This window comes from Myripristis murdjan, chromosome 24 (genome assembly GCF_902150065.1).
Source record: "Myripristis murdjan chromosome 24, fMyrMur1.1, whole genome shotgun sequence".
NCBI classification, from domain to species: Eukaryota; Metazoa; Chordata; class Actinopteri; order Holocentriformes; family Holocentridae; genus Myripristis; species Myripristis murdjan.
In genome coordinates, this window is record NC_044003.1 from 28,472,244 (window position 1) to 28,486,576 (window position 14,333).

At 41.4% G+C, this 14,333-nt stretch overlaps 1 protein-coding gene and 1 non-coding gene across 2 annotated transcripts; one reads left to right on the forward strand and one right to left on the reverse strand.

Moving 5' to 3' along the window:
* The first annotated feature begins 762 nt into the window (after positions 1-762).
* trnal-cag (transfer RNA leucine (anticodon CAG)) lies at positions 763-845 on the forward strand. Its single transcript has one exon. It is a non-coding gene; the product is annotated as a tRNA-Leu (tRNA).
* A 995-nt stretch (positions 846-1,840) lies between these two features.
* On the reverse strand, positions 1,841-14,264 carry tdrd15 (tudor domain containing 15). The gene is made up of 5 exons (XM_030046600.1): positions 14,166-14,264; positions 10,562-10,620; positions 4,533-10,340; positions 2,596-2,743; positions 1,841-2,124 (listed from the first exon to the last, which is right to left on the reverse strand). Exons 1-4 carry the CDS (start codon positions 14,172-14,174, stop codon positions 2,632-2,634), a joined length of 5,988 nt encoding a protein of 1,995 aa, XP_029902460.1. The 5' UTR covers positions 14,175-14,264; the 3' UTR covers positions 1,841-2,124; positions 2,596-2,631.
* Between the last annotated feature and the right edge of the window lie 69 nt (positions 14,265-14,333).

Genomic DNA, 14,333 nt, shown 5'->3' on the forward strand with positions numbered 1-14,333 from the left:
TGTCACTGCGCCCTCAGCCCCCGCTCGTCAGTAACCGGGCGCGGGAGTGCCGGGTTCGATTCCCGGGCAAGGCAGCAAGCTTTTCAGCCTCCGTCTCAATGCACGAGCCATTCCTCAATCTCTGGTTTCTTTACACAGCAAGTGTTTAAAAAAAAAAAACAACCTCTGAACGAATGACAGAATAAATCATTTAAATTTAAGATTTCAGTGTTGCTTGACATTGGTCTGTGAGCTTCTCTGCGTCACAGAGAAAAAGGTAAACACGAAACTGTGAAAGCTGTGATTGATACACAGCCTTTTCGCAACGATGAGCATACCTTTTGCCCTGTGACTGTATCTTTTTCTTAATTCTCTATGCACGCTATCTGAATTACGTCACCGTCACAGAATTACTCAAATACCAAACAAATAACACATCCTAAAAATGAACGATCACGTCTTAATCCAAACCCAGTGTTTGTTTGTTTGGTTTAGGATACTGTGAGGACCTCTGCCCTTCACTGCCACTTCTCATCTAGCCTAGCTTCAGAAAACACCGAACTTACACGTAACGGCACTCCAGATTTCCCCGTTTTAGCGATTCTGTAGTTGTCATAGTTTGGTTTATTAGCTGAAATCACAGACTGTATAATATGTTTTACACCGTCTACGGCTGAAATAAACGCCACGATAACAGCAAAGGTGTTTAAAATATAACGGCGTTTGTACAATATACGTCAGAATATTAGGATTTGTACTGACACAAAAACCACGGCAATACAAGTCAGGATGGCCGAGCGGTCTAAGGCGCTGCGTTCAGGTCGCAGTCTCCCCTGGAGGCGTGGGTTCGAATCCCACTTCTGACAATAACCTTTTCCCCTCAACACCAGCCGAGTGACGTTTTTGTCCAAACATACACCACATTCCAGACAGCCGTCCAATGGAGTGTGTGTGTGTGTGTACTATGTGAAAAAACTGACCGTGTATGCCTCTTTCCAACATAAAAAAGGAAAGTTCTCTGAGGACACCTGGTGGCCATTGAGGGTTACTGTAACTTTTTTCACTACTACTACAATCTCCTCAGTTGTAGTAAATACTACAACTACACATACTAGATGGATCTGTGGACCAAATTGTGATCAAGTGGGTGCCTGTAGTTTAATGTCACTACTGAGGCTTCCTCATAAATAATAAACCAGGCCAGCAAAATATGCAGTACACCACACACTCCCCTGTCTGAACTATACAACCGCTCTGTGATCAGGAAGGCCACTCTGATCACAGAGAACCCCTCTCATCCCCTTCACCAATCATTCCAGCTACTGCTGTCAGGCAGGAGGTATAAAGTCCCACTGGCCCGGAAAAACACCTACAAAAAATCTTTCATTCCATCTGCTATAACCATCCTGAACACCTTGAAATAGAACATTGCACTCTCCAACATGCACTTTTCAACATGCACTAGTCATGTGTTTTAATTCTTTTTTTTTTTTTTTTTTTTTAATGTATTTATTCGTTTTTATGGTAGGTAGGTAGGTAGGTAGGTAGGTAGATACTTTATTCATCCCGCAGGAAATTCATTCAGGAAATTTTAATGTAAAATGTGTCTTGATGGGAATGTGTGAATGTGTTTGTGAACCCTGTCAAAGAAGAATTTCTGTCACCATTTGGGACAGACAATAAAGTATTCTATTCTATTCTATTCTATTCATAACTGAAAACTACTGAGAGTCCCTGCTATAATAGTCCTATTCTCCACAATTGATCTTAACAAGTAGTCTCTTAGCAGAGGCCAGAATCAGCTGCAGATCGCAACAATCGCAACAACCCTGCAGATCAGACAATTCAAAGACATCATGGCTGCATTCAACTCAAATTTTATTCAACTTAATGAACTAAACAGAACATCCAACTGCAATATACTGTGGCCCAATGTGTTACAATAATAAATCTGTACTAATAAATTAGAACTCAAACATCTATCTCAACTTAGTTTTCCTTTTCATTAACACTTCAGTAACTGTAGCCTGAAAACTTATGTTAACAAGAGAAAAAAATAAAGCAGAAAATGTACAGTTGCTTCACATGCATAAACCTGTCAGATGAAAAAAGAAAAAAAAGAACTGTAGCTTCACGTCTGAAAACCTGTTAGAAAAAAAAGACGAAATGTACAGTTAGAGTGGGAATTACATTTTCTAACAGATATTCATGTACAAGTAATGGTGGAAATGGCCAGCAGTGCATACTGTGAATGAATAAAGTATTAGAGGCGGCTCTCTGCTGCTGAGCTGCCATTGCACTATCCATCTCAGTTCCCTCAAAGCGTAAAACATCCCTCTCTTTAACTACATCTCTGCCTCTGCAACTGGTAAGCATTCAACAAGGCAGACTAGTAATGGATGATGGCTTTTAGCTGACTTCACCTCTTCTGTGTGCCTTAAAAGGATTAAGTATCCTTAATATTTTGTGTACTCTGTGCACATCTTTGGGTTTTTTGGGGTTTGGCTTCACTGACCAATGAACCTTCCTTTCAATCATCACTAACAGGTGGTTTACTAAAATAATATTGTATCTTACACAGACTGAAGCAGAACACAGTGATGGATAGCTTCTTACCCTCTTGCATCTTGTTTGTGTGTGCTGTCTGTGTCCTCAGTAAAAAGGTCTGCCTTCCCACCACTCTTCATCAACCTCTTTCTGGACATCATCTTGCTGACTTGGGGGCGACTGATCCAAGACTTCACATGGGCTTTGTTCCAAGAACCTGAATGATTAGGAATGTAACAGGCTTAAGGCTTCAGTTAAAGCAAAATTGAATGTTGGGTTGTATAGTTACCAGGGTGCTCTTTCAGTTCACTTTGTGGTGAAATATCTTCATTATTTGCTTCATGCTCCTCTGAGCTGCTATTCCACAATGCTAATCCACAAAAAACACACTTGTAGAGCATAAACAAACATGAACAAAGTGGATTATGCAAATATAAAAAACAGGTCTGAGTACCCTTTTTTTTTTAAAGGAAATTAAACACGTATTTTCTTGTTATTTTCCCGTTTGAATAGGATGAGAATGAGGAGATTTCACCACCATGTGGACTCAAATAACGCCATGGTAATTCTGCAAACCAATGCTACCAATGTTCAATTTTGCCTTAAAGGAATACTTCACCCAAAAACTGTGTATTTTGTGTCATTTACTGGCCCACGATTGTCTTAAATGTCAGAGGAAAAAGTTTTAGATTTGATGCCCAACGCAGAACAAAAATTCATGATAACATCATCTGTACTGGCTGAAAAAACCTTTAAATATAAGCATATCAGATATCAGCAAAAATTCCAATATCGTGCATCCCTAATAAAAATAAATATGGCATGTTTTACATAGCCTCAGGAGTTTTCTTAGTTTGCCCGGTGCATGTGTACATTTTGATTTTATGTCTGCATCTGCTAGTGGGTCACTACAATAAAAGTAGGCATAATATGTTAACTCCACTAAAGGAGACTTGATGTTCTCTGCAATTAAGCTGGAAAAATATGTGCACATATTGGTATCAGCAATAGGCTGGAAGTTGCAAAATACTGGCAAAAAATTCAATATCATGCATCCGTAATTAGAATGGAGCTGACTATTGACTTTGACAAGCAGCAGTTCAAGGATATCAAAACACCTGCTTCAAACTGCCAAACTTATCATGCAGTGTAATCCATGTCTTGACTCTCCCTTGCATTCATTGTATCCCAAACCAAAGTACTTTTGCTGTGTCAGTGAGCAGAAACTGCTTGGTTCAGGAGGTACTGAGCATACTAATAGAGACAAGACTTCGATTATGCTGCACAAAGATGTTTTCATGTCCATTTTACTGCCGTTTGTTGAGGCCATCGATCAACTCAATTCTAACATGAATGTCTCCAGTTTGTGGAACCTTCCTTCTCCATGAGGCATGAGATTAAACCTGTTATTTTCAGACACTGAAAAGTGAGTGAATGGGTGAGTGAATGATTAAAAACAAATATATAGCTTTTGTTTAAATTTTTACGTGAATCTCTTAAGCTAGTAAATTTATACACACTACAAAGTCACTGACTACATGTGAGGGAATGAAGAAATAAAAAGGCAGATTGTTATTTCCAGAAAAATAAATAATTAAATAAATAAGTAATAATTGACCGTTAATATATAATTTTTGTATCAAATGCTCACTGTGTGCCTTCAATCCCTGATGAAGAAAAGTTTCCTCTCACAGCTTCATGGTAAACTTGTATTCCAAAAACGCTAGCCACCTCTGATCTAATTTGGTCTGCAATGGCTTGAGTGTGAGCTCTTTAAATAAAACTTCAATAGTGTTTCATGCTGTTGTACAATTGTGCAATTACAACCTCAATTTGTGGATCAGAGATGGCTAGTGTTTTTGGAATACAAGTTTACCATGAAGGCTTGCGATCAAAACTTTGTTCATAGAAGGTTGAGGGCAGCACACAGGAAGCACTTAATACAAAAATGACAGATTGTGGGAGATGTATTCCATATAAGCATGAATACAGGTAGATAATCATACCTCAGTCCTAGCATGATGTCTACATAGCTAGCATGTCCAGCATCCACCAGCTCCTTGGCAACATGGACACCATCTGCCAGGATGTCTACCTCCCAGTGTGTATCTGAAACGAACTCCCTGAAGTATATCTGCAGGTTCTTCTGGTACAAACACTCCTGGAAGAAAACCACTGCTTCATCTGTCCACTGCCCCTCCCCTGGAATCGGCTTCACTCCCCTCAGGCTGCATGGGTAGGTCACCTTCGGGAGTCTCCTTAGCTCCTCTGGAAGTGTTTTCAGCTCAAAGCAGTCTTCGTATGGCATTTCCACACAATGGCCATAATCCACCAGGTTTACGACCACCATTTTGTCGGCTTGTGTGACTTCGCCCCTGCACCACTTCTTCTTTGTGTCTGATTTCAACAGGCAGCAGGAGCCAGGGATGAGGTGGGCATCCAGAGGAGGAGCCATGTCACCGGAGATGTCATCCAACATCATGGACACAGTGTTCATGATGAGAAGCAAGTCTTCCAAAACAACGAAAAACTCAAAGGGAGTGGTCACTGAAGCAGCAAAGCCAAAGTATGCCTTGTCCATATGAACAGGAGCAAAGAACAGCTGATGTGTAGAGCTTGCATCTGAAGTAGTTTCTCTCCCAGCTGTGAGTCTTTTCGAGGGTAATGAGGCCATCTCTTCAGCATGGTTCTGTAAGTTTGTCATTCTGTTGTGAATCAGGAACAGTCCATTCATGACTATTTCAACCCTCCAAATGTTATCAGCTTTGTAGTAGGACACAAATACCACTTTTACATCCTTGCCTATCATTGGTCTGAGTCCTTCCAGCCCAAATTTCTGAGCACCTTCCCCCAAAGCAAAGCCAAGGTTGTTCAGCCTGCAGAGTACTGCAAGGTTGGGGATTTTGCCAATGTCATTACACAGCCTTCTGAGAGACCCAGTAGAAATGTCTTCTGTAATTCCATCATCCCCAAGAAAGACCTGACATTTGCCTTGGTCCACACTGTGAACAACTGCTCTGTGCCACTGACTGTCCCTGCGTAGTTTCACTAAACACCTCAGCCCTTCTTTGACATCCTCCTCACTTACCACCTCACACTGGTGTATGTTGTCAGCTATCAGACTTTCCAGTTTAGTCTGTAGGTCTGTGGTTTTATGAAGTCTCACATAAAAATCACCATTTTGCAGGACAGATAGAAGTGTTGTGTTCTCAATATCTCTGGCTTGAACAATTGGAGGTTTAACTTTAGCCCTGTGATCTCTCTTCATTTCAAGAGAGGATTTTGAGGTCTTTCCAGGGACTTTGAGAGAGTCTTTGGTGTTACTGGAGGGTTTTCGACAACGGTAACGTTTGCACGTTGTTAACTGACGTTTGGCTGACAGTGTGGTAGATGGTGATTTCTGCATGACTTTTTCACTTTTCACAGTGAGCATGACACTTTCATAGTCAGTTCTTGCCCTATTATGTCCCTCTTTTACGGTAAAGCAGCGTTCCTCACAGGATGCAAACGTCTTTTTTGTTTCAGATGAGCTCATGGACAAAGCACAGGCCTCCCCTTCCTTTTCAGTTACATTGCTACTTTCAAAAGTTGCTTCAGGTGTCACTGGAGAAGATGTTTTCTCATGAGGGATTTCAATCTTGACTTTCCACTGTGAGCCAAATTGCCTGATAAAGTCAACCACAAGAGGCTTTTCCATCACAGAGTCAGTGAAAAAAGCATCAGTTTCAGTGTCGAGTGAGCAAGGTATGCTGAATCTTGGCTGAGAGAGACATTCCTTTGTCATTAGGTAAATATTTTCTTTCCCCACAACTGCCGAGTTTCCATAGTCCACAAACTCAACTTTGAAACAATCATTCCCTTCATAGCCCTTCACAACAGAGCGATAAAGAGCACCATCCTGTTGATATTCAGCCAAAACAAGGTCACTGACTCTAAGACTCTCTGGGTTAGCCTTCATCAAGGAACCTCTGCAAAGACCTGAGGTGATGTCTTCCTCCATTTTCAAAATAGCTGGTTCATCCTCTTTCATTTGAACGAAAAAGCTGTTGACTGAATCAATGTAGGAGACATAACATTTTGCCCTGAACCCTGCAGTCACTTTCTTGTCAGGTAAACAGGGACGTCTGTGTGTCTGCGGTGATGGTTCTGATATAGTGCTGGCATCATGATGCTCCATTTGTTGTTTTCCCTTTCTAGTTTTCTCAGTTTCCACTGGAGCACAGCTCTTTGCAGTCTTGTTACTTTTGCGGCATGTTGTCAAAACAGGAGAGGATTTAAGCTTACTAGATTTGGGGTACAGTGAAGATGACCTTTTAGCATGACTGTTGAAGCACTTGACTGGAGACTTCATGTTTTTTGTGTACATGTAAGTTTTCTGTTTTTTCTTTGTGTTTTCTGTGTGAACACTCATAACAATCTTTGGTTTGGGCGTTAGACTGACAATGAGTTCCTTCACTTTCTCGTTTATGGGGACATCTCCATCAAACAATTCTATGACAAATGAACCATCTTCATTCTTTCCTACTACAAGGGCTCTCACTTGCTTATTGAGGATGGCTTCATCAAGCCATTCATTGACCTCTGCATAGACATCTTCCTTCAGGACTCCAGCAAGGCTGCATCTCACAGCCTGCATAGGTGTACACAGCAAGTCAATGGAATCCCTGGGAATAAAAATGACATTGTTTTTTTCAAAGATGCTGGCATTTCCATAGTCCACAAAGAACACACTGAGATGCTGAGGTGAAGGAACAGGACATGCCAATCCCCTATACCATTTGCCATCAAAGTATTTTGCCAGACACAACTTCCCAACGACAGCTCTTGTGTCATCTTGTGTCATCATTATTTTTTCACTTTCCACAGAGACTTTCTTTTGAAGGTCTTCAATGGTGTCAGTGTTTCTTTCCAGCTGACAGTAGACCTCCCCTGGACTGCTCACATGACTGATGTACACTTGTTCCTCTTTTCCAGCACTAAGGTTAAATGAGGAGTAGATGAAAGAATCAGGACATACAGTTGAAAGTAGCTGTGTTGAAATTTTAACTTCTCTTGCAAGGCCCTTTTCCACAAGCATATTTGTGATGCTCTGCTGAGTTTCAGCATCATAGAGGTCCACAACATTGTATAGCCCTTTGTTTTCTACATTTACTTGAGAAACAACACTGCACTGTAGACTGACAGAGCTGTTTTGCACAAAATCGCTAAATGAGTTACACACATTGGTATTCCAATTCCCGTAGCTCTTTGGGTCAGTGGGTTCAATCATGTTGGTAAGACTGCATCTGAAAGCTTGTCCTTCAGGTTCAAGATGTTCTGCTAGTATTGTCTGAAGATTGTGCTCCTTGATTTGGAGAGTCATGCCATAGTCAACCAAAATCACTTCAACATGACCATTCTGTCTTCCTTTGATGCATGCCCTGTACCATCTTCCATCCACAGGTGACCTGGCAACACAATATGAAACACCTTGCTGAATGGGAACTGTGTGCATTGTGTAATACTGCTGAATCCTACCCATCAGTTCTTCCAAAGCAGGAACCTTATTTAGAATCTGGCACCAGAAATCTGATGGAGAGCTGATGTGAGAGCAACGGATACCGAACTCACAACCTGGTTTCAAACTAATAGTTCTGAATCCAACAGGAACTTGGGCCTTTCCGATTTCAATTTTTTCCACGTCCTTTTCCTGTAAGGTTTCAGTTGTTACTTGTGTGGCCTCCCAGTCCTCCCCTTGCACTTTACTTCCACTCAGTGTACTGTGTACTGTCACACTACATTGTGGCCGGTGTCTGTCTCTTCTTTTGTTCATATTTTTTTTATTTTGCATCATAGGCTCTGTGGGAATGATGTTGCAATATTCACCATGATTTGAAGAGACCAGAAGCTCAGTGATGCTGTGATTGTCATTTCCCATCTGTTGGAGATCAACAACAAATCTGTCTTTTCTCAAGTGGGCAACATGGACCAGTAGAGCTCTGTCTGACACTGCTTGCCTGAAAAAGTCAGTGTTGGTGGTGGTCCAAACACCATTTGTAGGGATAACATTACAGAGAGTACAACAGGTGGCAAATGCTGGTTCGCTGGCAAACTTCTCTGGTATCTTTTTGATTAACATGTGTGGCACTTTCTCAATGTTTCCAAAATCAATAAAAAGCACTTCAGCCCCATGCTCAAGAATGTCAATCACTACAGCTCTGTAGAAATGCATGTCTTTCTCATACATTGCACAGCAAAGTGTGCCAAGCTCAGGATCTGTCAGTACTTCTTCATCCAGTTTTACTTGACTGAAGTGAACAGCTATTTTTTCCATCATTTCTTCAAAGTTATGACTGCGTTTTTGTGTTCTGATCCAAAAGTGGGAAGGATTCAGGATGTACTCCACATAGCCCACAACTGGCGAGTCCATATGCACCTTCTCTGCTTGAACGGTTTTAGCAAAGGCTTGAGCCAAGAGTGTTTCATAACAGCTATTCTGAGGTGCCATTTGCCCAGTTTTGAGTGCCATCTCGATCTTTATCTTGGGAAGCTCTTGGATTGGTTTTAGGCCAATATCCTTTTTATGACCATCTTTTACAGAAAGTACTGTGATAGAGTATAGATTCTGCTGTTCATCATAACTGCTGATCTCCACTTCTAACACTCGTCCAAGCAAGCCGCTCTTGAGGAAAGCCAACTGCTGAGTTTTCACTGCCTTATCTTGATCAGTCAAAGAGGAGAGTGAGCATGGGAAAGCCATAATGGCTGGTGAATGGAAATCAGGTGGCAGCCGTTGGATATTCTCAACTTTGACAGATTCACAGAAACCATAATCAACAAACAGCACTCTGACTTGAGAGTTCACTGGAAGAAACTGCACAAAGCCTCTGTACCATTTCTCATCTTTGCCTTTGACTGAGCAGAGTTGGCCAAGGTTGTCCGGAGGCTTCTGACAAGGATCTTCAGTTCTGGACTCACAAGCTCTGGCTAACTTCTCTGACATTGCCTGAAGAGCCGTTTCCATACCTGCCATCTGACAGAAGAACAGCCCAGGGTTGACTGCAGTAGTTACTTTCACTTCAGCATGTGTCCCAGCAATCAATCTAGGCCCACAGAATGACATGATATCTTCAAATGGCTGCACACTACATGGTTTGAAGAAAAACTCTTGCCCCCTTGGCTTTTCAATCAGTAGGTCAGGAACAGGTTCTAGAGTTTGTTTAAGTGGCACCTCTGTAAGCATCTGAACCAAGAGGAGAAAAGTGTGTGTATCCACGTGCCTCCCAAAACCCAGTTTAACAAGGTTGTTGTTGATGTCAGGGGCCTCCAGTATAAGGACCTTGTGGGGAAGGATGGCTTGGATGTATCCTGTGACATTTTTACCAATGAGGCTGGACAAATACTTCTCCAAAACAGAATCCCAACAGTCCCCAAGTGGCAGCACATTTGCAAGAAAGCCACATACTATCTTAGGAGGAAGAATGAAGAGATCACTTGAACAGGAAGACAAGTGGGTTATGTCGACACTCAGCACATTTCCATAATCTATGAGGAACACGTCGAACAAGTTCTCTCCTCTGTTCTGAACTCTTCCTCTGTACCAGCGGGCTGAAGTCAAATCTTCGACGAGGCAAAAGTCACCTACATCTGGCACAGCTTTTGTTTTTGGTGTGTTTTGTATTACTCCCTGCAAGATGTTATAGTCTAGGTCACATATAGTGGGGTACTGTCCCTGGAAGTGTATCAGGGTTGCTTCACGGTTGCAATCCAAGTGAGTTAGTTTGAGGTCCACTGGCCAAAGTCCACATGGTGCAGATGGGCTTGAATCCTCACACCTGAGAATTAAATTGCCCTTTACAGTAACCATTTAAGGATTTCTCATTTAAACATACAAAAGTTAAAGAGGTATGTTCTGCATCAAAACACTATCGAGCAGGGGTAGGCAAGGGGGGCTGGCCATTATTGGAAATCTCAATATAATTATCCTTGAGCCCAACCCTTAAACCATTTTATCCTAATTAAGATAGTTTTAGATTTGCGAAATTGTCTTACTTACTTTTGCTGCTCTAGGGCTAGCCTTGACTTCATAGCAGCACCAACTGGAAAAGCTAAATCCTAAAAAACAGGAAAAAAGAAAAGTGTATTTTAGACCAAGGTAATACAAATGTTTCTTACACAGCTACACTTAATACTCTATTCCGATTGAAGAATTCTGTGGTTGGTTATGTTTGGGTAACCTTTGGCTATTTAAATTGGTGTTAAATAGCTGTCTGAATAACTGACGAATTTCAAGCCCATTACTGTATCTTCATTACAAATGAATACACTTCAAAGAAAACTATGCTGCTGAGTGTTGTACGCTAATGTTGCACGCTAGCTGCATATACAGAAAGAGGTCACATCATAAGCTTACTGGAAACAGCCACTGTCAAAACAAAACAAAACAAAAAACGGGACAACTGTGAACCTCAGTTAACTAAATGACTGATCTCCATCAGCACAGTCAGTGAAAAGTGGAGCAAGATCCTTTCCTCCAACCAGGCCACAGCAGCAGGTGAGAGCCTCCCCTAGCTGGCTGCCTCCCTTAGCTACTTGACAACCTTAGGAAGTAAACAGGAAGGCTCTGCCACCTGAAAAATAATTTGACTGTAATTTCTTTGCTTTTACTACTGACATAGCTGTGGAGGCAGTTCAACAAGCCATGTAGTTGTCTTGTATTGACAAATACCTGTGTGGAGGAACGCCCTGACGTGAAGTGGAAGGGTTTCTTTGCCTCTGCATTGAGCTGGGCAATATGGACAAAATCAAATATCACACCATTTGGTACCTAAGCTAATACTTCAATATTGTATATAAATATTGTGATGATATTGTAGGGATGGCTACTGGTGCTATCATAAGATATTTACTTAGGAAAAATAATATCAGCCAATTGACCATTGATTAGGTCTACTACAGACATGACATTTCACCTACAGTCCATAGGTGGTGGAAATGCTGCAGCACTTACTTATGTCAACTGCCATACTGATAAAGAAGAGCCCAGGCTGGCAGCGGAGAGCAGGGTGTCACATGGGACTTGAGTCATGTTAGCCATTTTTCTTACAACTGTCCACATTTTTGAGATGTTGTTTGCAAAGAGGTTGTTGTAAATCATTTGCAAAGAAGGCTGCAGTGAAAGTATGGGAGCAGTGCATAACACCATATTAGCGTAACCCGCTAACAATTTTCCTGAGAAATGTGAGGGTTGCTATTAGGGATGGGCATGATTACTCAAGTACTCAAGTACTCGTTGTTGACGTCAGTATTCAAGTAACGCCCTACTATTCACGCACCTGTGCAGTGTGTTGGTTTTGACTACAACTCATTTGGCGTTACATGCACCATTTCAGCTGCGACCAGGAAGAGTGATGTCTGGAAATACTTTGACAAAAAGGACAATGATAACGTGCAGTGCATGTGCATATGTGACGTTAAACTTGTATATCACTGAAATACTAGCTCGATGCTTAACGACATGCGGACAAGGAGAAAACAGTGGAGACAGCTAACAGGCAGCTTTGCATTACATGTTTTGCTAGTCCTGTTAGCACACGCCAATGTGACAACACCAGAGCGGAGAAGATTAGATTTATTTGAACGTTGTGTTTATGATTTAGGCTGTTGATTAAGAGTTATGTGTTAAGCAACAAAGAGCAGAAGTCCATACTGCTGTGATGTCTGGCAGCTGAATGTTACAACAACGTGGCTAATGGACCTGTGTCAGTTGTTCAATAAATGCAATTGGAATTGCACTTGGTTTACTCATTCATAATGTAATTTGAGAACTTGAATATTGAAATCACTGAAAATGGCCATCCCTAGTTGCTATGATGGGACAGTGCTGATGCTTGGTGAAGGGACTGTTTGTTTACAGATAGATGTGCTTCTGTAAATGGAGGTTGCATAGCATTATAGATCTCTCTTTCTACACTTCACTGCACACAAGAAAGTTACTCCAGTTGTCATCAACTCAAGTAATGTTGTCTTCACTTCACGTGTCTCTCCTCTACTAGGTTCTAAGAATGTGTGTCGACTGCTGTGCGTGTGTGTGTGTGTATGTGTGCAGGTGCTAAACCCCTCAATCGGTGAAACACAGAGAGCAGGGTAGTGGTGGAATTATCATTCAATTGTAAGATTCAGTTCAATTCACCAAAAAGATGTGTTCACTACTTTGTTCAGTGGTCCAGTACAAATGCTATGTGCCTGTGTCACTTCAGAGTTATTAAGTGAGCACAGACACAGACACTCCAACCTAGGCCTCAGCATAATACGGGCAAAACAAAACGCTACATCAATTCTGTGCTTTCAGCTCTAACGTTTAGTAACATCATTAGAAAACTTGTCATTTTGCAACAATTTTCTCATTTGGCACTGTGAGGTTTTATTTGATTTACCTACCAGTTCTGAGCTGAGTGAACGACTGTGTGCTGCCTCTTCAGTCACCTGAAGAGGCACCTTGCCCCCAGTTATACTGCCCATATTTCTCATTCAACTTCCTGAGCACTCTGATCCTCAAATCTTAGCATTTTATCCATTCCACACCCCAAATACAGAATGACACACACCCACACACACACACCCACACACCTATATATATATATATATATATATATATATATATATATACACACACACACACACACACACATATACATATATAGATATATATATATATACATATACATATACATATATAGATAGACAGATAGATAGATAGATATACACACACACAGATTTTTGTTAATTTTTAAAAAAGTCACTAAGAATATTAATTTTAAAAATCAATCATACATAATTCCTAAAATAAATAGCATATGTTGTAATAAGTTAAATAAAAAATATCAATGTATGTTTGATAAACCACATCTTTACTGAGTATTCGCTCCGGGTTTCACAAAAAACAAAAAAAGGCCACTGCTCTACATAGTTGAGCCACAATTTCTCATCTTTAGCTGACATGTGTGTGTGTACACACTGTATCTGCGTGTACAGCGCCTCCCTGCGGCACTGACCTGTAACTACATCATGACACAGGTGGCTTCTTACAAAAAAGTTGCACTTTTTTAAGCGTCACCGGTAAGTCTCACCGTCTTTCCCACACTTCAGTGTATTGAATTTATCTTATAACGCCAGCAAAGATCATTCAACATTAATTATCTAGCTCAGTAGTTTTAGCTAACATTAACCGCTGTACGGTTGGCTAGGCATGACATTAAAAACTAGCTAACGTTATCAAAACGACAAAAACTGACATTAAGCGACAGGTCAAGCTTAACACAACAGCTGGGGTGTGAAGCCGTATTAACATGAGCACGGAACATTACAAAATGAATTGCCCACACGGAACAACACAGACAGATAGAAACTGTAACTAAAACGTAGGAAAACGGGAGCTGACCTGTTGGCTAACAGTTTTGTCCCTAGAGGCGCTAGCTGGCGGGGCAAAAACAGCTCCCAGAGACCAGCTAACGACGTGCTAGCCGACGACATCAAGAGAAATGTACTTGTCGATAGTCGTGCTTGAGTTGTCTGAACTTTAATTAACAGGAGGCTGATTAACATTACTCGGTGATGACAGTTTGACAAGAGACATCCGTTAGATCAGTTAATTTTCCTACCTCGTCCATCGCCTCTCCATGACCGCGAGCTGCCGTTGGCGGTGATCCCCGTCAGTGTGTCAGTCTGACAGGCAGCCGCTCTGTCTCATTTCCTGCCCACTTACTGGCGGAGCAGGAAAACTTTTAAGATTTCCACTGACTGTAAAATACCGTATTCTGAACGTGAGG

Bases quoted from the DNA above. Each gene is read 5' to 3' on its own strand.
- tdrd15 (XM_030046600.1), bottom strand. The intron at 10,341-10,561 runs GTAAGTAAGACA...TTTAATTCTCAG, and splicing joins CTAGCCCTAGAGCAGCAAAA to GTGTGAGGATTCAAGCCCAT. The intron at 2,744-4,532 runs GTATGATTATCT...CTAATCATTCAG, and splicing joins GACATCATGCTAGGACTGAG to GTTCTTGGAACAAAGCCCAT.